This window comes from Cucurbita pepo, chromosome LG14 (genome assembly GCF_002806865.2).
Source record: "Cucurbita pepo subsp. pepo cultivar mu-cu-16 chromosome LG14, ASM280686v2, whole genome shotgun sequence".
Lineage (NCBI taxonomy): Eukaryota > Viridiplantae > Streptophyta > Magnoliopsida > Cucurbitales > Cucurbitaceae > Cucurbita > Cucurbita pepo.
The window spans coordinates 6039694-6061115 of record NC_036651.1 but is presented as its reverse complement, the minus strand read 5'-3'; the positions used below and the strand labels follow the sequence as shown (position 1 = coordinate 6061115).

Below are 21422 nucleotides of genomic sequence, written 5' to 3'. Positions count from 1 at the left end.
AACTTTGATTTGTTAAGTGATGGAACATCTATATGGACCATTTCCATAGATTTTAGAGTGGATCATTTTCAACGATCGTGTTCATATACAAAGCGAATCATTTTTGATGAAGAGAATGATTCGGAGTTCTTGTAGAGTGGAAACATGTGACACGATATAGATCTTCCAACGAATACGACTTTTTTCGAATAAGCCAACTCATTTGGGATCCTGATCTACTATTTTTTCTATTCAAAGATCGGTATTCAAAGATCGGTTCCTTTTGTCTCTGTGCTTTTGCATCTACCACCTTCTCAATCTTCAACGAACTCTTCCCAAACTTTGTTGCATACTATCCGACCAATAGAGATTAGGTTCTTTTTGAGACAAAGAATATATCTAACGTTTTTTTTACTGTCCACTGATGACTTATGCAAACATCTCTCTTTCCTTCGATTTCTAGGATTCAATCGGACTATCCACACTCTTTGTTCTTGTACACTTGTACATTCGAGGATTAGACATCCTCAATGTCTTCGGCTGAATTTAGAAAATCATCGTCATCATCGTCTTGTATATTCTATCATCTAATTTGAATTTAGTGATTTTTTTCGATCTTTTTCTCCACACACCTACGTTGTTAGGAAAATTTAGACCATTTGATTTATTTCTTTCCCTTGGTCAACACTAATTTTGATTTACTTCATTTGGGTCATTCGAACCTAAGCGAAAACTAGCTTGTTTGCATGAGAGGTTAAGAGGGAAGACTCAAGATCTTTTGCACATAAGTGTGCATGGGTTTGAACCCCATAGCCAGCATGTCCTTGAATTTCTTTATAAATGTATGTTACGACTCACTTTTTCTGTGTTGTAATTTTTGTTAGCTAAACTAACTAGTTTGCCCGAGAGATTAATGTGGCTTTTTAGCCCTTGATCTCATTTTAATTAATTTCAATCAAAAATTTATATTTTAATGATAACAAACCTACTTTTAATTATTAACTATTTTTAGAATAACGATTTCAACGACTTTCAATTACTCAAATCAGAGCTAAAACGAAGAAATTACAGTCGAGACAACATACTCGACGTCAAAATAATGGACAAATCAAAGTATATCAAAGTATGACATTTATAATTTTGGAATAACATATCCAAGGTGATGATGTGGCAACAAAATAAATATGATGGACAAATAAGAGTATATCAAAGTATGACACTTATAATTTTGGAAGAGTAATAAATTGTGAAATTTTTCTTATTATTATATTTCTAAATAAAATTATTTTTACAAAATATAAATTTGAATTTAACCGTTACTCCCATCGCTTTTTATTATTACTATATTATATTATTATATTTTAAAATTTTGGTAGGTACTCATTTTTATTATTATTATATTATTATATTTCTAATAAATTTTGAATTTTTTATTTGACTGAGTATTTCTTTTTATTATTATTATATTAAAAAATTTTAAAAAATGAATTTTGAAAATTTTCTTATTTATTTACTTTTAATCTCCAATTTCCATTATTCCTAACACAATCGAATGTCAAAATTAATTCCTACATTTTGTCACTTTTCTTCCCCGTATAAACTCATCTTCCTCCACATTTTAAATACACAACTTCTATAAATTCTCGTATCCTCCTTTGTTCAAAGTATCTATTGTTTGTTTCTCTCTCCAAGCTTCCAATTTTATTTTTATTCATCTTATTCTTGAGAGAGATTTTTTATTGTATGGTGAGAAAATAGTTGTGAATGCTTCAAATTGTAAATTTATTCTTTGATAGAGTTGTGGTGTGTTACTACCAAAATTCAAATACTTGTACCGGTTTGATCCTGCGCTGTGGAAAGGATTGAGTCTGCTCTTGAACTCGTACAAAGAGCGGTGTAGCGGTTTGGCTCTGATCCGTAGAAAGAGTCGAGAAAGTTCTTTATTCAAATTTTCAAGAGGCGCTTGGGGAGTGAAGTAGGTCGAGTTTGACCGAAGCACTATAAAACTACGGTGTCATATTTTCTAACTCTTTTCTATTCAATATCAAAATTATTATTGTGATTTTTTTGCATGTTCTACTTGAAAATTGTTTTGACTTGAGTTATTTTGTTCTAGTAATTATCATCTTCTACTTATTTGTAAAAAATTTCATCATTAGAAAAATTAATCACGTTTAAATACTTTTATCTTTAAAACCCTATTCACCCCCCTCTAGGGTTGCCATACCGATCCAACAGTTAAGGGGGAAGCCTTAAGATCTTCTGCATATAAGTGCGCACCCCATAGCCAACATGTCCTTGAATTTCTTTATAAACTTACGTTACGACTGACTTTTTCTGTGTTGTAATTTTTGTTAGCTAAACTAGTTGGTTTGCCCGAAAGGTTAAGGGGGAAGACTTAAGATCTTCTGCACATAAGTGCGCATGGGTTTGAACCCCATAGCCAACATGTTTTTGAATTTCTATTTCCCTACAAACGTATCGTACAATTGACCTTTACTATGTTGTAATTTTTGTTAGCTAAACTTTACTGTGTTGTAATTTTTGTTAGCTAAACAAGCTGGTTTGCCCGAGAGGTTAAGGGGGAAGACTTAAGATCTTCTGCACATAAGTGCGCATGGGTTTGAACCCCATAGCCAGCATGTTTTTGAATTTCTCTACAAATGTATCGTACAATTGACCTTTACTGTGTTGTAATTTTTGTTAGCTAAACTTTACTGTGTTGTAATTTTTGTTAGCTAAACAAGCTGGTTTGCCCGAGAGGTTAAGGGGGAAGACTTAAGATCTTCTGCACATAAGTGCGCATGGGTTTGAACCCCATAGCCAGCATGTTTTTGAATTTCTCTACAAATGTATCGTACAATTGACCTTTACTGTGTTGTAATTTTTGTTAGCTAAACTTTACTGTGTTGTAATTTTTGTTAGCTAAACAAGCTGGTTTGCCCGAGAGGTTAAGGGGGAAGACTTAAGATCTTCTGCACATAAGTGCGCATGGGTTTGAACCCCATAGCCAGCATGTTTTTGAATTTCTCTACAAATGTATCGTACAATTGACCTTTACTGTGTTGTAATTTTTGTTAGCTAAACTTTACTGTGTTGTAATTTTTGTTAGCTAAACAAGCTGGTTTGCCCGAGAGGTTAAGGGGGAAGACTTAAGATCTTCTGCACATAAGTGCGCATGGGTTTGAACCCCATAGCCAGCATGTTTTTGAATTTCTCTACAAATGTATCGTACAATTGACCTTTACTGTGTTGTAATTTTTGTTAGCTAAACTTTACTGTGTTGTAATTTTTGTTAGCTAAACAAGCTGGTTTGCCCGAGAGGTTAAGGGGGAAGACTTAAGATCTTCTGCACATAAGTGCGCATGGGTTTGAACCCCATAGCCAGCATGTTTTTGAATTTCTCTACAAACGTATCGTACAATTGACCTTTATTGTGTTGTAATTTTTGTTAACTAAACAAGTTGGTTTGCCCGAGAGGTTAAGGGGGAAGACTTAGGATCTTTCGCACATAAGTGCGAATGGGTTCGAACCCCATAGCCAGCATGTTCTTTAATTTCTCTACAAACATATTGTACAATTGACTGTGTTGTAATTTTTGTTATCTAAACAAGTTGGTTTGCCCGAGAGGTTAAGGGGGAAGACTTAAGATCTTCTGCACATAAGTGCGCATGGGTTCGAACCCCATAACCAGCATGTCCTTGAATTTCTCTATATAAACGTATCTTACCACTGACTTTTACTATGTTGTAATTTTTGTTATCGAAGCAAGCTCGTTTGCGCGAGAGGTTAAGGGGGAAGACTTACGATCTTTTGCACATAAGTGCACATGGGTTTGAACAATTTCTCTACAAACATATCGTACAATTAACCGTGTTGTAATTTTTGTTAGCTAAATAAGCTGGTTTGCCCGAGAGGTTAAGGGGGAAGACTTAAGATCTTCTGCACATAAGTGCGCATGGGTTAGAACCCCATAACCAGCATGTCCTTGAATTTCTCTATACACGTATCTTACCACTGACTTTTATTGTGTTGTAATTTTTGTTAGCGAAGCAAGCTCGTTTGCGCGAGAGGTTAAGGGGGAAGACTTAAGATCTTCTGCACATAAGTGCGCATGGGTTTGAACCCCATAGCCAGCATGTTTTTGAATTTCTCTACAAATGTATCGTACAATTGACCTTTACTGTGTTGTAATTTTTGTTAGCTAAACTTTACTGTGTTGTAATTTTTGTTAGCTAAACAAGCTGGTTTGCCCGAGAGGTTAAGGGGGAAGACTTAAGATCTTCTGCACATAAGTGCGCATGGGTTTGAACCCCATAGCCAGCATGTTTTTGAATTTCTCTACAAATGTATCGTACAATTGACCTTTACTGTGTTGTAATTTTTGTTAGCTAAACTTTACTGTGTTGTAATTTTTGTTAGCTAAACAAGCTGGTTTGCCCGAGAGGTTAAGGGGGAAGACTTAAGATCTTCTGCACATAAGTGCGCATGGGTTTGAACCCCATAGCCAGCATGTTTTTGAATTTCTCTACAAATGTATCGTACAATTGACCTTTACTGTGTTGTAATTTTTGTTAGCTAAACTTTACTGTGTTGTAATTTTTGTTAGCTAAACAAGCTGGTTTGCCCGAGAGGTTAAGGGGGAAGACTTAAGATCTTCTGCACATAAGTGCGCATGGGTTTGAACCCCATAGCCAGCATGTTCTTGAATTTCTCTACAAACATATCGTACAATTGACCGTGTTGTAATTTTTGTTAGCTAAACAAGCTTGTTTGCCCGAGAGGTTAAGGGGGAAGACTTAAGATCTTTTGCACATAAGTGCGCATGGGTTCGAACCCCATAACCAGCATGTCATGGGTTCGAACCCCATAACCAGCATGTCCTTGAATTTCTCTATAAACGTATCTTACCACTGACTTTTACTGTGTTGTAATTTTTGTTAGCGAAGCAAGCTTGTTTGCGCGAGAGGTTAAGGGGGAAGACTTAAGATCTTCTGCACAAGTGCGCATGAGTTTGAACCCCATAGCCAGCATGTTCTTGAATTTCTCTACAAACATATCGTACAATTGACCGTGTTGTAATTTTTGTTAATTTCTCTACAAACATATCGTACAATTGACCGTGTTGTAATTTTTGTTAGCTAAACAAGCTTGTTTGCCCGAGAGGTTAAGGGGGAAGACTTAAGATCTTCTACACATAACTGCGCATGGGTTCGAACCCCATAGCCAGCATCTTTTTGAATTTTCCTACAAACGTAAGAGGATAAGGGGGAAGACTTAAGATCTTCTCCACATAAGTGCGCATGGGCTCGAACCCCATAGCCAGTATGGCACATAAGTGCGCATGGGCTCGAACCCCATAGCCAGCATGTCCTTGAATTTCTCTATAAACATATCTTACCACTTACTTTTACTGTGTTGTAATTTTTGTTAGCGAAGCAAGCTCGTTTGAGCGAAAGTTTAAGGGGGAAGACTTAAGATCTTCTGCACATAAGTGCGCATGGGTTTGAACCCCATAGCCAGCATGTTATTGAATTTCTCTACAAACATATCGTACAATTGACCGTGTTGTAATTTTTGTTAATTTCTCTACAAACATATCGTACAATTGACCGTGTTGTAATTTTTGTTAGCTAAACAAGCTTGTTTGCCCGAGAGGTTAAGGGGGAAGACTTAAGATCTTCTGCACATAAGTGCGCATGGGTTCGAACCCCATAGCCAGCATGTCCAAGAATTACTCTATAAACGTATCTTACCACTGACTTTTATTGTGTTGTAATTTTTTTAGCTAAACAAGCTGGTTTGCTTGAGAGGTTAAGGGGGAAGACATAATATCTTCTGCACATAACTGCGCATGGGTTCGAACCCCATAGCCAGCATGTTTTTGAATTTCTCTACAAATGTATCGTACAATTGACCTTTACTGTGTTGTAATTTTTGTTAGCTAAACTTTACTGTGTTGTAATTTTTGTTAGCTAAACAAGCTGGTTTGCCCGAGAGGTTAAGGGGGAAGACTTAAGATCTTCTGCACATAAGTGTGCATGGGTATACGTATCGTACAATTGACATTTACTGTGTTGTAATTTTTATTAAGTAAACAAGCTGGTTTGCCCGAGAGGTTAAGGGGGAAGACTTAAGATCTTCTGCACATAAGTGCGCATGGGTTTGAACCCCATAGCCAGCATGTTTTTGAATTTCTCTACAAATGTATCGTACAATTGACCTTTACTGTGTTGTAATTTTTGTTAGCTAAACTTTACTGTGTTGTATTTTTTGTTAAATAAATAAGCTGGTTTGCCCGAGAGGTTAAGGGGGAAGACTTAAGATCTTCTGCACATAAGTGCGCATGGGTTCGAACCCCATAGCCAGCATGTTTTTGAATTTTTCTACAAATGTATCGTACAATTGACCTTTACTGTGTTGTAATTTTTGTTAGCTAAACTTTACTGTGTTGTAATTTTTGTTAGCTAAACAAGCTGGTTTGCCCGAGAGGTTAAGGGGGAAGACTTAAGATCTTCTGCACATAAGTGCGCATGGGTTCGAACCCCATAACCACCAGCATGTCCTTGAATTTCTCTATATAAACGTATCTTACCACCGACTTTTACTGTGTTGTAATTTTTGTTAGCGTAGCAAGCTCGTTTGCGCGAGAGGTTAAGGGGGAAGACTTAAGATCTTCTGCACATAAGTGCGCATGGGTTTGAACCCCATAGCCAGCATGTTTTTGAATTTTTCTACAAATGTATCGTACAATTGACCTTTACTATGTTGTAATTTTTGTTAGCTAAAATTTACTGTGTTGTAATTTTTGTTAGCTAAACAAGCTGGTTTGCCCGAGAGGTTAAGGGGGAAGACTTAAGATCTTCTGCACATAAGTGCGCATGGGTTTGAACCCCATAGCCAGCATGTTTTTGAATTTTTCTACAAAAATTTTTGTTAGCTAAACTTTACTGTGTTGTAATTTTTGTTAGCTAAACAAGCTGGTTTGCCCGAGAGGTTAAGGGGGAAGACTTAAGATCTTCTGCACATAAGTGCGCATGGGTTCAAACCCCATAGCCAGCATGTCCAAGAATTACTCTATAAACGTATCTTACCACTGACTTTTATTGTGTTGTAATTTTTGTTAGCTAAACAAGCTGGTTTGCCCGAGAGGTTAAGGGGGAAGACTTTAGATCTTTTACACATAACTGCTCATGGGTTCGAACCCCATAGCCAGCATGTTTTTGAATTTCTCTACAAACGTAACGTACAATTGACCTTTACTGTGTTGTAACTTTTGTTAACTAAACAAGCTGGTTTGCCTGAGAGGTTAAGGGGGAAGACTTAAAATCTTCTACACATAACTGTGCATGGGTTCAAACCCCATAGCCAGCATGTTTTTGAATTTCTCTACAAACGTATCGTACAATTGACCTTTACTGTGTTGTAATTTTTGTTAGCTAAACTTTACTGTGTTGTAATTTTTGTTAGCTAAACAAGCTGGTTTGCCCGAGAGGTTAAGGGGGAAGACTTAAGATCTTCTGCACATAAGTGCGCATGGGTTCGAACCCCATAGCCAGCATGTTTTTGAATTTCTCTACAAACGTAACGTACAATTGACCTTTACTGTGTTGTAACTTTTGTTAACTAAACAAGCTGGTTTGCCTGAGAGGTTAAGGGGGAAGACTTAAAATCTTCTACACATAACTGTGCATGGGTTCAAACCCCATAGCCAGCATGTTTTTGAATTTCTCTACAAACGTATCGTACAATTAACTGTGTTGTAATTTTTGTTAACTAAACAAGCTGGTTTGCCCGAGAGGTTAAGGGGGAAGACTTAAGATCTTCTATACATAAGTGCGCATGGGTACGAACCCCATAGCCAACATGATCTTTAATTTCTCTACAAACATATTATACAATTGTCTGTATTGTAATTTTTGTTATCTAAACAAGCTTGTTTGCCCGAGAGGTTAAGGCGGAAGACGTAAGATCTTTTGCACATAAGTGCGCATGAGTTTGAACACCATAGCCAGCATGTTTTTGAATTTCTCTACAAACGTATCGTACAATTGACCTTTACTGTGTTGTAATTTTTGTTAACTAAACAAGCTGGTTTGCCCGAGAGGTTAAGGGGGAAGACTTAAGATCTCTTGTACATAAGTGTGCATGGGTTCGAACCCCATAGCCAGCATGTTCTAGAATTTCTTTACAAACATATCGTACAATTGACCGTGTTGTATTATTTGTTAGCTAAGCAAGCTGGTTTGCCCGAGAGGTTAAGGGGGAAGACTTAAGATCTTCTGCACATAAGTGTGCATGGGTTCGAACCCCATAGCCACCATGTTCTTGAATTTCTCTACAAACATATCATACAATTAACTGTGTTGTAATTTTTGTTAGCTAAACAAGCTGGTTTGCCCGAGAGGTTAAGGGGGAAGACTTAAAATCTTCAGCACATAAGTGCGCATGGTTTCGAACCCCATAGCGAGCATGTTCTTGAATTTCTCTACAAACATATCGTACAATTAACTGTGTTGTAATTTTTGTTAGCTAAACAAGCTGGTTTGCCCGAGAGGTTAAGGGGGAAGACTTAAGATCTTCTGCACATAAGTGTGCATGGGTTCGAACCCCATAGCCACCATGTTCTTGAATTTCTCTACAAACATATCATACAATTAACTGTGTTGTAATTTTTGTTAGCTAAACAAGCTGGTTTGCCCGAGAGGTTAAGGGGGAAGACTTAAAATCTTCAGCACATAAGTGCGCATGGTTTCGAACCCCATAGCGAGCATGTTCTTGAATTTCTCTACAAACATATCGTACAATTAACTGTGTTGTAATTTTTGTTAGCTAAACAAGCTGGTTTGCCTGAGAGGTTAAGGGGGAAGACTTAAGATCTTCTACACATAAGTGCGCATGGGTACGAACCCCATAGCTAGCATGTTTTTTAATTTCTCTACAAACGTATCGTACAATTGACCTTTACTGTGTTGTAATTTTTGTTAGCTAAACTTTACTGTGTTGTAATTTTTGTTAGCTAAACAAGCTGGTTTGCCTGAGAGGTTAAGGGGGAAGACTTAAGATCTTCTACACATAAGTGCGCATGGGTACGAACCCCATAGCTAGCATGTTTTTTAATTTCTCTACAAACGTATCGTACAATTGACCTTTACTGTGTTGTAATTTTTGTTAACTAAACAAGCTGGTTTGCCCGAGAGGTTAAGGGGGAAGACTTAAGATCTTCTGCACATAAGTGCGCATGGGTTCGAACCCCGAACCCCATAACCAACATGTCCTTGAATTTCTCTATATAAACGTATCTTACCACTGACTTTTACTGTGTTGTAATTTTTGTTAGCTAAACAAGCTGGTTTGCCCGAGAGGTTAAGGGGGGAGACTTAAGATCTTCTGCACATAAGTGCGCATGGGTACGAACCCCATACCCAGCATGTTCTTGAATTTCTCTACAAACATATCGTACAATTAACTGTGTTGTAATTTTTGTTAGCTTAACAAGCTGGTTTGCTCGAGAGGTTAAGGGGGAAGACTTATGATCTTCTGCACATAAGTGCGCATGGTTTCGAACCCCATCGCCAGCATGTTCTTGAATTTCTCTACAAACATATCGTACAATTAACTATGTTGTAATTTTTGTTAACTAAACAAGTTGGTTTGCCTAAGAGGTTAAGGGTGAAGACTTGATCACATAAGTGCGCATGGGTTTGAACCCCATAGCCCATGTTCTAGAATTTCTCTACAAACATATCGTACAATTGACCTTGTGGTAATTTTTGTTAGCTAAACAAGTTGGTTTCCCCGAGAGGTTAAGGGGGAAGACTTAAGATCTTCTGCACATAAGTGCGCATGGGTTCGAACCCCAAAGCTAGCATGTCCAAGAATTACTCTATAAACGTATCTTACCATTGACTTTTATTGTGTTGTAATTTTTGTTAGCTAAGCAAGCTCGTTTGCCGGAAAGGTTAAGGGGGAAAACTTAGGATCTTCTGCACATAAGTGCGCATGGGTTCAAACCCCATGGCTAGCATGTTCTTGAATTTCTCTATAAACGTATCTTACCACTGACTTTTACTTTGTTGTAATTTTTGTTAGCGAAGCAAGCTCGTTTGCGCGAGAGGTTAAGGGGGAAGACTAAGGATCTTCTGCACATAAGTGCGCATGGGTTCGAGAACCCCATGGCCAGCATGTTCTTGAATTTCTCTATAAACATATCTTACCACTAACGTTTACTGTGTTGTAATTTTTGTTAGCGAAGCTTGCTCGTTTGCGCGAGTGGTTAAGGGGGAAGACTGTTCTACACATAAGTGCGCATGGGTTTGAACCCCATAGCCAGCATGTTCTTGAATTTCTCTACAAACATATCGTACAATTGACCGTATTGTAATTTGTGTTAGCTAAACAAGCTGGTTTGCCCGAGAGGTTAAGGGGGAAGACTTAAGATCTTCTGCATATAAGTGCGCATGGGTTCGAACCCTATAGCCAGCATGTTCTTGAATTTCTCTATAAACGTATCTTACCACTGACTTTTACTGTGTTGTAATTTTTGTTAGCGAAGCAAGCTCGTTTGCGCGAGAGGTTAAGGGGGAAGACTTAAGATCTTCTGCACATAAGTGCGCATGGGTTCGAACCCCATAGCCAGCATGTTCTTGAATTTCTCTATAAACGTATCTTACCACTGACTTTTACTGTGTTGTAATTTTTGTCAGCTAAGCAAGCTCGTTTGCCCGAGAGGTTAAAGGGGAAGACTTAAGATCTTTTGCACATAAGTGTGCATGGGTTTAAACCTCATAGCCGCCCGAGAGGTTAAAGGGGAAGACTTAAGATCTTTTGCACATAAGTGTGCATGGGTTTGAACCCCATAGCCAACACATCCTTGAAATTCTCTATAAACGTAACGAACTTTTTTTGTGTTGAAATTTTTGTTAGTAATCTAGTTGGTTTGCTCGTGAGGTTAACGGGGAAGACTTAAGATCTATTTTTGTATTTTAATCACAAAATGTTAACATAAGATTCATCGTGAGGTTAACGGGGAAGACTTAAGATCTATTTTTGTATTTTAATCACAAAATGTTAACATAAGATTCATCGTGAGGTTAAGGGGGAAGACTTAAGATCTATTTTTGTATTTTAATCACAAAATGTTAACATAAGATTCATCGTGAGGTTAAGGGGGAAGACTTAAGATCTATTTTTGTATTTTAATCACAAAATGTTAACATAAGATTCATCGTGAGGTTAAGGGGGAAGACTTAAGATCTATTTTTGTATTTTAATCACAAAATGTTAACATAAGATTCATCGTGAGGTTAAGGGGGAAGACTTAAGATCTATTTTTGTATTTTAATCACAAAATGTTAACATAAGATTCATCGTGAGGTTAACGGGGAAGACTTAAGATCTATTTTTGTATTTTAATCACAAAATGTTAACATAAGATTCATCGTGAGGTTAAGGGGGAAGACTTAAGATCTATTTTTGTATTTTAATCACAAAATGTTAACATAAGATTCATTCCTCACTTACAAAAGAGACCGGGGTAGGGGGCAAACTTATTCGTTTGAGCTCCTTGGCGCGACTTGCGCCGTTTTTTGTTTAGGCATTAGAGGGGGCACAAATGCTCCCCTCGGCACAAAAAGTTTGTAAACACGTTCACGGGTCGTTTGATATTTAGGCATCGACAATGATCCTTCCGCAGGTTCACCTACAGAAACCTTGTTACGACTTCTCCTTCCTCTAAATGATAAGGTTTAGTGGACTTCTCGTGACGTCGCAGGCAGCGAACCGCCCACGCTGCCACGATCCGAACACTTTACCGGACCATGCACCGCCCACATTACATTTTATCTTCAATATATTAAAAATTCTCAGAGGATGGAGGGTCATCAAACTTATTTCGTTTAAATATTTTGAACTTACACGAACCAGTATTATTTTAATATAAGAAGATAACTGTATACTAACATATGTATAATTCTATCTATAAATTTTAATTGGCCTCAACTTAAGTTTATGATCATTTGAACCGAACCGAACCTAAAACAAGGGAGAATTATTTTGAACATTCGTTAACTCAAACTCGTCCCAATCATCCATTGACTTTTAACTCTCAATTCGTTCAAGAATATTCTAAGTCGAAAACTTACCTAAAATTTTATTCATTCGATTAACTTGATCCAAGCCTCCTCAACCCTCGATTATTTCATGAATTTTGTTCCACATATTGAAGTGAAGCTAATGGTGTAAAAACTTCTTCCGTCAAGCTCGATACAAGCTCAAATTTGAGGAACAATTTTAACCTAAACGCACTTTTGCAAGCTCGAACGAGAACTTATGATCCACTAGGTATTATCTCTCGAATCCTTTATGAAAGTTGCTCAAAATTCCCTCAAAAGGTTGTAGGAACAAGAACGGAGTCGTTTAGTGCCATGTGGAGAAAGAATTTCTCGATTTACAGTCGTGAGGCTTACTCGAGAGGATTGTTGCTTATGGTTTCGAGTATTTTATTCACGTAGTAAATTCAATTTCATATTAAAATATTATAATTAAGATCAGTCTAAAATCTCTTTTAGGGTTTAAAGATTTTTATGAAAAAAGTTGAAAAATCTTCGAAGTATCAAACTTGAAGACATCGATTGAATTTTCAAGAAGACGAATAATCGAGCCACGCCCTTATTCAAAAACGTTACTTAGTAGGATGTCAATAATTCAATACTCATCTAAACATATCAACGAACTAAAGGCCGAACCAAAAATATCAATAAGAGCGAAGTTAAAAATTCAACCTCGAAATCAAGACCTACTACACGTCCGAGAAAGAAGAATTAGCTTATCGATACAAATTCAATTTCATTTTTACAAACTAAAATTTTCAAACAATATGAATATCAACGTATTATCGATATTTTATCGACATTTTAAGAAATTAATATATTTACGTCCACGTTTAAACCTTGGAATTAAAATAAAAAAAACAATAATAATTACAACAACATGACATAACTGCTTACGACAGTAATCTACCGACGTTGGTCCTAAAAGAATTTTGGTGTGAATTTGGAACAAAACAGCGAGAAATTTGCAGACAAACAAAAGCAAAAGACGTTTGACTTTGACCAACTTGAACAATTCTTCCAACCAAAAAGAAAGCAATGCTACGTGGAAGTTTATTGGCTTCAAACGTGGATGGTCGGAAAAACAGGACAAAATGTCAACCATCTCTAATATTACTAATTGAGTTACAATAAATATATTTAACGACCCGATAATTTGATCGACTCGATCCAATTTATATAGTTTGGACGTTGTTGGAATTAATGCCTTGTACGTGTAGCTGCAATGCATATGAGGCTTTAATAAGACTTTGGTTTGCACGAATGTTTCAAGTAAAATTGTTGCTATGGTATTGTTTCCCTTAGAAAGCAGCTTATTCACACGTGGGAACTCATTGTTTAAATTGGGACCACAGACAAGTATTCATAATCGACACGTGGAAAAATAGTCCATTTCAGCCCTACATTCAAGGAAGAACACGAGAAGAAGGAACATCTTATCTTTTACTTCATCTTGTATCGTTATCTTGAGTAGAAAATGTTATATGTGTGTAGGAATCAACGTTCTAGGCTAAACCCATCTCATTTTTCCATCCACGCTCATGCAAGTGTCACCACTTATCTCGCTTGTAGTGCCTTTACTTAGTTTATATAGACGTGTTCACCGATTCCAAACTTCTTTGTCTACTTTGCACATCTTGCACCCACTCTCTAATTATTTAGACGACATCCTTTTATGGCTTGAACCAGCTTCGGTTTTAACAACTAGTACTCTCCTAGCTTGTCTTAGTGTCAATATTGAGCTGCAAACAACGTCATGCCAATAGTTGTTTGGTAACTATTGTTATAGATATTTCCTCTCACTTCCATCGTGGTGCACCAAATGGCTATAAGAAAGGTCACATAGGCCTGCTATGTCTCTTTTCATATTACGTCATCACTAATTCTTCCTCATATCGTGATACATATTTGTTCCACATGGATGTATTGAGAATGGTGCGTCGTGAGCCTCAATCAAAATTTCATCCCTTGACTACTTATGTGTTCTTTTACAAAGGTGTTTAGGCATGCATAAACACCCCTGGTAGACAACCATCTAAGGAATGAAATAACTCATCTATTGGCCCCGACATTAACCGGCTAAAAAATCTAGATGAGTTAGAATCTCTTTATTGAAATGAATCAACTTCCCTACTAGTTCTTCTATCTCGACATGCTCCAAATCAAACTATATGTGTGTTTCATCCATGGTTAAAGCTAATGTACGAGTTATTTTTCTACTTAAGAGATCTATCATTGCATCTTCCTTCCTCGAGTGATGTATTATGTCCACATCATAATTTTGCACCAACACAGGCCACCTACATTGTCCCATATTCAACAGAGGCTACCTTCGAGAAGTCTAACACAAACTCGTGATAATATCCAATTAAACCTAAGAAACTACGCATCTCGGTGATACCGTAGCCTTAGCTTGATATCACTTGGTTACTACTTTCGTTCATATATATATATATATATATATATATATATATATATATATCTCAACATGTCTTCTATGCCCACTTTGCGTGGTGGTGTGTTGGATGATGCATCGTCCTTCTCGATCGCATCATGACACTCTTCTATATTGGCCCGCATATGGCCGGATAAGGGACGCCACTTTGCTTGTCATGGCGTGAGGGTCACAACCTACTCTTTTCATAGCATGGTTGTGACATTCTCCCCCACATAACTTAGTCATCATCCTCGATGACTTACTCGGGTCACAATCATATTGCAGATTGTGACATTTATATATATGTAATTTAAACCTCAAAAAAAAGGAAAAAGAATAAGCTGTCCAATATATAATGAATAATTAAAGAATGGGAAAAGGGAAAAAAAGAGGGATAGGTTAACACTTTTATTGCTGTAAAAGACATAATAAACGTGTGGACCAATTTCGGATGTCGGGGTGAGACATCAGATATGATGTTTGTTTAAGGAAAAAAAAAAAAAAAAAAACGACACCTTACTTTCTCACTTTTGCGAAGCCTCGGCTTTGTATTTCGGATTTGTCAGACATCAAATACAGTTGGTTGGGTCAATATTAACATGCAAATCATCTAAATTTCGGATTTTCCAAAAGTTTAACCTAATCTATAACTCAATAATTTAGATTGGTTACTCTGAGTTGGTTGAGTTATCGAGTCATATGAATATATTTACTTAAATTTTCATCTCTATAATTATGAATTATGATAAAGTCTAAAAATTTGTTAATAAATATTAAATTCGTTACGACAATAAAAAAGATTAGTTTCTATAAATTTTTTCGTTATTAATTTTAGATAAATATTGTCCTCGCATTTTTTATTAATGGAAATTTTTATTATAATTTTATCATTTTTGAAAAATAAGTTTAGAAATAAAATATAATATAATATTAAATTTATTTAAAAATAAGTTTGGATAGGATCTCGACCCGCTAACAAAGAATTCTCAATTATAAGTTTAGTCATTGTGTTTATATCTATTTGATCCATAAACTTTTAAACGTGTCTAATAATTTCCTAAACTTTCAATTTGTCTACTTAAATATAAATTTAAAATTTATGTCGTTTAAGATTGTGATCCATTAATTTTAAAATTAAAAGATTAAATTTATAATAAAAAAAATAGATTGGATTAAAAAAAAAAAAAAAAATTGTGGTGGTTGTCTATGGGTGTGTGAGTGGCAAAAATGTAATAATCTAAAATGGTAAGGGTAATAGTGAAGCGGGCAATTGGTGAATGGTCTTCCTTAAACATCATCTAATGGCGAAACGATTCCGTTTGGTAATAAATGGGTTCCACCGCTTTCGTTGATAATATCTGAAATTTCCATTCCAATTTATGAACTCAACTACCCTTCTCTTCGGCCATGCCTTCTTCTGGGTATTGTTTTTCTTCCCCTTTTTCTTTACGGCTACTGATGTTCCTACTTTACTGTGCATTAGGGTACCCTTTTTGCTAATTATCAGCTGTTTCTCTTGTTTTTGAGGTGAAATCCTCTTGATTCTTCACTTTTTAGCTGTTTTAATCGCCCCCTTCACCTTTCTTTTTGTTGCTTTGCTTGAGAATATGCGGATCTTGCCCTTGCTTTCGATTCCATAAGCTTGTTCTTCACTGTTTCTATGTCTTTTCATGAGTTTAGCTGATGAATGCAAGTTTTTCCCCCTTTCTATGGTTTTTTACTTGGATTAATGTTCATGGATTCAGGGTTTTGTGTATGAGAAAAGAGGGAAAGGGTATTTCCTGCTTGTTCATATCTGTGTGGAGAGTGAGCTTAAGGGAATCCCTTGATATCTGTTTGAAGGTTAAGCATTAGGACAGATGGGGGTTTTTCTTGTAATGTTTTGATTGTTTTCTGTTTTAGAACAAATCATCTGTATGTCAATTTCCTCTAGGGTCTGTGGTGTATATGATAGACTAAAGCTGTTTGAGCTTTTGGTTTTCGTTTATATTCTGTGAAATCCCACGTTGGTTTGAGAGGGGAACGAAGCATTCCTTATAAGGGTGTGGAAACTTCTCCATGGCAGACGTGTTTTAAAATCTTGAGGAGAAGCCCGAAAGGAAAATGCCAGATAGGACAATATCTGTTAGCGGTGAGCTTGAGCGGTTACATATTTCTTCACATACCCAAGTTTGATTTGTGTAGACCTGGCTGATTAAACATGATCATTAAAACTATATGTGTTCATGGATAAGAACGGTAGCCTAATGAGTAATTTCGTAGGCGAATTAAGCTCAAACGAAACTGTTCTTGGGTTTTTCTTTTCACAATACATAGTTTAGGACTCTTTAATGCTTCGAAATCAAATCGTTCTCTATAGTTTATGACTCTCATTTCGTGTTAGGCTGTTTTTTCTCAGAATCTCGAAACAATTGATCCTGAAGTATTGAAGTAACACGGGTTATTTTGCTGACGAAAGGAGAGAGCCTGTAATAAGTTTCGGATCATTTTTGTTTTCCACAAGTGTCCTGTTGTTGCTCTGGGTCAATCTCCAATGCAGGAATCGTCAAGAAAGAAAGTTCCGAACCAATCTCATAGGTTCTACGAACAGCCACCGCAAGAACCTGGGTCGTGTTACTGGCCTCCTATGAACCATGGAGGTGGCTTGTACTCTGATGATGTATTCGAACAAAATCACTTACCATCTGAGGCTTTCAAACAGTACTGCAACCTCGAGTCATCCTCGGGAACTAGTGGTTACCCTCCTCAAAATTCTTCCTCGACTGCTAGCTTCACGTCGAATGGAAGCCCTTCTTCACACCAAGAGTGCCATTCGTACTCGTTAGACCCGTATTATTCTCCCGACAATAACTGTGGCTCACCTATCAGTAGATCTTGTTTAACAGATGATGCTGCTGATGACTTAAGGCACAAAATCAGGGAATTGGAGACTGCAATGCTTGGACCGGATACCGATGGGTTTGACATCTACTCGGTCGCTAATCCAGTCGATCCTGTATTGCCTGTGCAAGAAGCAGGGTGGAAAGATGTGGCTGAGATAATGTCGAGAAAGGATTTGAAAGAGATGCTTTGTGCTTGTGCACGAGCAATAGGGGAAAACGATATGTTGACTGGTGAATGGTTGGTGTCGGAGCTACGTGGAATGGTCTCGGTTTCGGGTGAGCCAATCCAGCGTTTAGGAGCTTACTTGTTAGAGGCACTTATTGCAAGGACAGCCTCTTCAGGCAATTCTATCTGCAAAGCCTTAAGATGTAAAGAGCCTATAGGTACTGAGATGCTCTCATACATGCACATTCTCTATGAAATTTGCCCTTATTTCAAGTTTGGATACCTTTCAGCAAATGGGGCAATTGCTGAAGCCATTAAAGGTGAAAATAGAGTTCACATAATTGATTTCCAGATAGCACAGGGAAATCAATGGATTACATTGATGCAAGCTCTTGCAAATCGACCCGGAGGACCCCCGAAAGTTACCATTACAGGCATAGATGATTCCACTTCCGCTTTTGCTCGAGGAGGGGGGCTCGAGATTGTAGGGAAAAGGTTGTCGCTTTTGGCGGAGTCGTTAATGGTACCCTTTGAGTTCCGTGGAATTGCAGGCTCTGCTTCTGAAATTCAACGCGAAGATCTTAAAGTTCAACCAGGTGAAGCCATTGCTGTGAGTTTTACCTTGGTGCTGCATCATATGCCCGACGAAAGCGTTGGCAGTCAGAATCACCGGGATCGAATCTTGCGGCTGGTCAAGAGCTTGTCTCCAAAAGTTGTGACAGTCGTCGAGCACGAGTCGAACAACAATACAGCTCCTTTTTATTCCCGTTTCCTCCAGACATTAAAATATTACACAGCTATCTTCGAATCCATAGATGTTACCCTCCCAAGAGATCACAAGGAGCGAATCAACGTGGAGCAGCACTGTTTAGCTCGCGACATCGTAAACATAGTTGCCTGTGAAGGAGCCGAAAGAGTTGAACGTCATGAACTTCTCGGAAAATGGAGATCACGGTTCCTCATGGCGGGGTTTAAGCCACACCCTTTAAGCCCTTTTGTCAATGCTACCATTGAGGCACTGCTAAAGAACTACAGTGATAAGTACACGCTTGAAGAAAGGGATGGGGCTCTATATCTCGGCTGGTTGAATCAAAATTTGGTTACCTCTAGTGCTTGGATATGATACCCACCAAGTTGTAAAAGACATCTTCCCACTTCAAAACTATGAACTTATGAACTTTTGATGATTTCATTAGAACTGATATATCTGTATTCACTAGAAGAGTTGTTGCTAATTAATACTTATATTTCAAGTATTTGAATTACATTGTAAAGATACATCCTGTGTAACAAATAAAACCAGGTGGTTCATATCATATTTGTACATGTATTGACGGCGACGTTAGAACGAACGCAGTTAACGCCAGAATAAGATCATAAACAACAAAGGGCAAACATATGGAAAAAAAGCAACTGGTGGCGTCTCATTCTCATGGCTATGGCCCTGTTAGTATTCTCCCGACGCTCGGCGGATATGGGTGAGACGAATGGTTTAGCGGAACAACGTCCACGCTTCGGCTCTCACTCAAGCTCTCTCTTGGTCCATGCTGGTTCATACCTCTATTGTGAACACTGAAATATGTTGGGGCTGAGTTTTCTTGAACTACTTCGAAGTTGAAATTGCCATTTGGAGCGAGAGCCTGCTGCCTGTACTCGTTTGATCTATTTTCACCAATGCCAACGCCAAGATCAAGGCTTACGGTGTCCCTGTCTTCGAGTCTATACCTCAATGGTGCGGTTCTCAATGGGCCTGCAGCGTCATGGCTACTAGTTTTTGCAGTGGGGACATCGTGATTATGTTTCCCTTCATATGTAGTTATAACAGCTTTTGGGTCATGAGATGCTCTTTCGACATGTTTTCTGACCGGACATCCAACATTTGTGCACTTGTAATAACTCCTGCATTTTTGGAATTGATAAATAGGTAAATATTGACATCAGAACACAGAACCTTCAATGGAAGGGCACAACAGTATGATTGTAGCTAAAATTTGGATACAAAAGCAAAAGCGAGCTAAGTACTAATATATCGGTTTCTTCAACGTATTTACACAGGCAAGCTCCAAAGAATTTCATAAATAATATCACCAGAGCAATAAATATGGATAACATTATACTTGAATGTATATTATCTGTAATAGCCCAAACTCACTGCCAGTAGATATTGTCCTCTTTAGGCTTTCCCTTTCGGGCTGCCCCTCATGGTTTTTAAAACGCGTCTATTAGGGATTGATTTCTACACCCTTATAAGAAATGTTAAAGATACTTGGCAATGCATCATATCATCATTAGAAAAAAAGAACTTACCTTGGGTTCGGGTTTCCTCTCACTACCTTCTGGCCATATTTGCGCCAGCGATACCCATCATCCAGTATATCAACCTCACTTAAGGTTTGAACCACGACACGCGGTTCCCTAATTGGCCTAACCATTGGGCATGCCTCAAAACCACCAAGTTCCATTTTCCTGATGAATTTGATTAAAACAGAACTCACAAACAGTACAACAAAACAGCGTGCTGCCTTTTCTTATGCACAATACTCGGAGAACATGTTAACTTGTAAACAAGTATACCTCCGCTTCAAGATTATGTCATTGTCATCAAGCTCATCAGGGTTCTTGCATGGCAGAGTTGTTCCTGCACCTTCGGTATTGCTATCATTTGCAGCCAGTCGTTCGGGAGTTCCATTTGGCTCAATGGAATGCACTGTCCGAGTGTATATGCTGCACGACCTGTCTAAAATGGAATATAATAGATTAAACAACCATGCTTAACACCCTGTAAATGGATCGAACTTATGAAATATTAAAGATGGAAACTAAATACACAGGTTTATTTCTCTACCATCTTGGCCAGTTAAAGGTGAAGGCTTATCAGGACCATCTTTCACAGAAGCACTGGCAGAATATCGCCGACTTGGCTGAAGCTTAGGATGATCATGAGTACCCTTATAGACAATATCGGTTATTTGTCCATCGTGAGAGCGCTCAAAGAGCTTTTTCACTTCACAGTTAGGATGTGTACATTTATAATAACTACGGGGAAATTCGCTCCCTTTAACATGCTTCTGTCCATACTTCCGCCAGTTATATCCATCATCTGATATCCTATCTGAAACTACTGGACTGCCACTGCCTTTTGGATCAGATTGTGCGGCCTGAGCCCTGGTATTTGTGTTCAGACTATGATTGAAATCGTCTCCATCAATATCAGGAACAGCAGCCCCTGAGGCAACTGGATCCATCTGGGTTGACCGATTCGAATCATTTGAAATGACATTGATCTCACTTTTAGTCATGGGTGGAGCAGTAAATGGTTGAGGTTGGCCTTGAACTTGAAGTTCACAAGATTGTTCATCTTTTCTATGACTCATATCTGCAGGAACCTTGGAGCAAACGAAAATCATTAGGAAACAAGCACCTAAATTGGGGGAACATCACCACTCAAATCATAGGCTAAACTATAATTCTAGTCTCTACACCAAGTACATTCTTGAACAAAGAACTTACAGGACATGAGGAAGCTGACATAATAAGACTTCCACTTTATATCTGACATTACAAAGGTAATGTCAACTTTCATACGATGACACGTGACCTTTTAGTTACTGTTTTAATTGGGGAGTGAAAGTCTGAAGCTAAATTGATAAATTTTCGAAGTATAGTTTTTGAAATGAAACAAATGAGTACAGGACAGAAATGTTAACACTAGTAATGTCCAAAGACTTAAATTGACAGGAAGATTGGAAATAGTAGGGGGAAAAAAAAAGTTCAAAGCAAAGAAGAATTAGATGTAAAAAAAAAAAAAAAAAAAAAAAAAAAAAAAAAAAAAAAAAAAAAAAAAAAAA

The 21422-nt window shown here is 37.6% G+C and overlaps 2 protein-coding genes and 22 non-coding genes across 30 annotated transcripts in view; 23 read left to right on the top strand and 1 right to left on the bottom strand.

Annotated features, from left to right (window-relative positions):
• Window positions 1–2538: 2538 nt before the first annotated feature.
• On the top strand, window positions 2539–2621 carry TRNAL-UAA. The gene has a single exon. It is a non-coding gene; the product is annotated as a tRNA-Leu (tRNA).
• A 104-nt stretch (window positions 2622–2725) lies between these two features.
• TRNAL-UAA lies at window positions 2726–2808 on the top strand. The gene has a single exon. It is a non-coding gene; the product is annotated as a tRNA-Leu (tRNA).
• Window positions 2809–2912: 104 nt separating this feature from the next.
• On the top strand, window positions 2913–2995 carry TRNAL-UAA. The gene has a single exon. It is a non-coding gene; the product is annotated as a tRNA-Leu (tRNA).
• A 104-nt stretch (window positions 2996–3099) lies between these two features.
• On the top strand, window positions 3100–3182 carry TRNAL-UAA. The gene has a single exon. It is a non-coding gene; the product is annotated as a tRNA-Leu (tRNA).
• Window positions 3183–3286: 104 nt separating this feature from the next.
• TRNAL-UAA lies at window positions 3287–3369 on the top strand. The gene has a single exon. It is a non-coding gene; the product is annotated as a tRNA-Leu (tRNA).
• A 223-nt stretch (window positions 3370–3592) lies between these two features.
• TRNAL-UAA lies at window positions 3593–3675 on the top strand. Its single transcript has one exon. It is a non-coding gene; the product is annotated as a tRNA-Leu (tRNA).
• A 204-nt stretch (window positions 3676–3879) lies between these two features.
• TRNAL-UAA lies at window positions 3880–3962 on the top strand. Its single transcript has one exon. It is a non-coding gene; the product is annotated as a tRNA-Leu (tRNA).
• A 260-nt stretch (window positions 3963–4222) lies between these two features.
• TRNAL-UAA lies at window positions 4223–4305 on the top strand. Its single transcript has one exon. It is a non-coding gene; the product is annotated as a tRNA-Leu (tRNA).
• A 104-nt stretch (window positions 4306–4409) lies between these two features.
• On the top strand, window positions 4410–4492 carry TRNAL-UAA. The gene has a single exon. It is a non-coding gene; the product is annotated as a tRNA-Leu (tRNA).
• A 104-nt stretch (window positions 4493–4596) lies between these two features.
• On the top strand, window positions 4597–4679 carry TRNAL-UAA. Its single transcript has one exon. It is a non-coding gene; the product is annotated as a tRNA-Leu (tRNA).
• Window positions 4680–4746: 67 nt separating this feature from the next.
• Window positions 4747–4829, top strand: TRNAL-UAA. The gene has a single exon. It is a non-coding gene; the product is annotated as a tRNA-Leu (tRNA).
• A 791-nt stretch (window positions 4830–5620) lies between these two features.
• On the top strand, window positions 5621–5703 carry TRNAL-UAA. Its single transcript has one exon. It is a non-coding gene; the product is annotated as a tRNA-Leu (tRNA).
• Window positions 5704–6080: 377 nt separating this feature from the next.
• Window positions 6081–6163, top strand: TRNAL-UAA. Its single transcript has one exon. It is a non-coding gene; the product is annotated as a tRNA-Leu (tRNA).
• Window positions 6164–6267: 104 nt separating this feature from the next.
• Window positions 6268–6350, top strand: TRNAL-UAA. The gene has a single exon. It is a non-coding gene; the product is annotated as a tRNA-Leu (tRNA).
• Window positions 6351–6454: 104 nt separating this feature from the next.
• Window positions 6455–6537, top strand: TRNAL-UAA. Its single transcript has one exon. It is a non-coding gene; the product is annotated as a tRNA-Leu (tRNA).
• A 265-nt stretch (window positions 6538–6802) lies between these two features.
• On the top strand, window positions 6803–6885 carry TRNAL-UAA. The gene has a single exon. It is a non-coding gene; the product is annotated as a tRNA-Leu (tRNA).
• Window positions 6886–6958: 73 nt separating this feature from the next.
• TRNAL-UAA lies at window positions 6959–7041 on the top strand. The gene has a single exon. It is a non-coding gene; the product is annotated as a tRNA-Leu (tRNA).
• Window positions 7042–7457: 416 nt separating this feature from the next.
• TRNAL-UAA lies at window positions 7458–7540 on the top strand. Its single transcript has one exon. It is a non-coding gene; the product is annotated as a tRNA-Leu (tRNA).
• Window positions 7541–8069: 529 nt separating this feature from the next.
• On the top strand, window positions 8070–8152 carry TRNAL-UAA. Its single transcript has one exon. It is a non-coding gene; the product is annotated as a tRNA-Leu (tRNA).
• A 217-nt stretch (window positions 8153–8369) lies between these two features.
• TRNAL-UAA lies at window positions 8370–8452 on the top strand. Its single transcript has one exon. It is a non-coding gene; the product is annotated as a tRNA-Leu (tRNA).
• A 217-nt stretch (window positions 8453–8669) lies between these two features.
• TRNAL-UAA lies at window positions 8670–8752 on the top strand. Its single transcript has one exon. It is a non-coding gene; the product is annotated as a tRNA-Leu (tRNA).
• A 1629-nt stretch (window positions 8753–10381) lies between these two features.
• Window positions 10382–10464, top strand: TRNAL-UAA. The gene has a single exon. It is a non-coding gene; the product is annotated as a tRNA-Leu (tRNA).
• Window positions 10465–15857: 5393 nt separating this feature from the next.
• On the top strand, window positions 15858–18850 carry LOC111810788 (scarecrow-like transcription factor PAT1). 5 transcript variants are annotated; one of them, XM_023697574.1, is made up of 2 exons: window positions 15858–15947; window positions 16925–18850. In XM_023697574.1, exon 2 carries the CDS (start codon window positions 17060–17062, stop codon window positions 18695–18697), a length of 1638 nt encoding a protein of 545 aa, XP_023553342.1. In that variant the 5' UTR covers window positions 15858–15947; window positions 16925–17059; the 3' UTR covers window positions 18698–18850. The 5 variants fall into 5 exon arrangements, with proteins under 5 accessions (XP_023553342.1, XP_023553343.1, XP_023553345.1 ...); XM_023697575.1 differs by having other exon boundaries at window positions 15867–15947; window positions 16910–18850; XM_023697577.1 differs by lacking the exon at window positions 15858–15947 and adding an exon at window positions 15954–16053.
• Window positions 18803–21422, bottom strand: part of LOC111810785 (probable WRKY transcription factor 20) — a 5462-nt gene continuing 2842 nt past the window's right edge. For 2 of the 3 annotated variants that reach the window (XM_023697568.1, XM_023697569.1), the window contains exons 3-6: window positions 20420–20960; window positions 20149–20311; window positions 19882–20040; window positions 18803–19473 (exon numbers count right to left, since the gene is read on the bottom strand). In XM_023697568.1, the coding sequence (XP_023553336.1) occupies window positions 19011–19473; window positions 19882–20040; window positions 20149–20311; window positions 20420–20960 (1326 nt within the window). In that variant the 3' untranslated portion in view covers window positions 18803–19010. Of the gene's footprint in view, window positions 19474–19881; window positions 20041–20148; window positions 20312–20419; window positions 20961–21084; window positions 21248–21422 lie in introns of those variants that run through there. The other variant, XM_023697570.1, reaches the window with a different exon arrangement.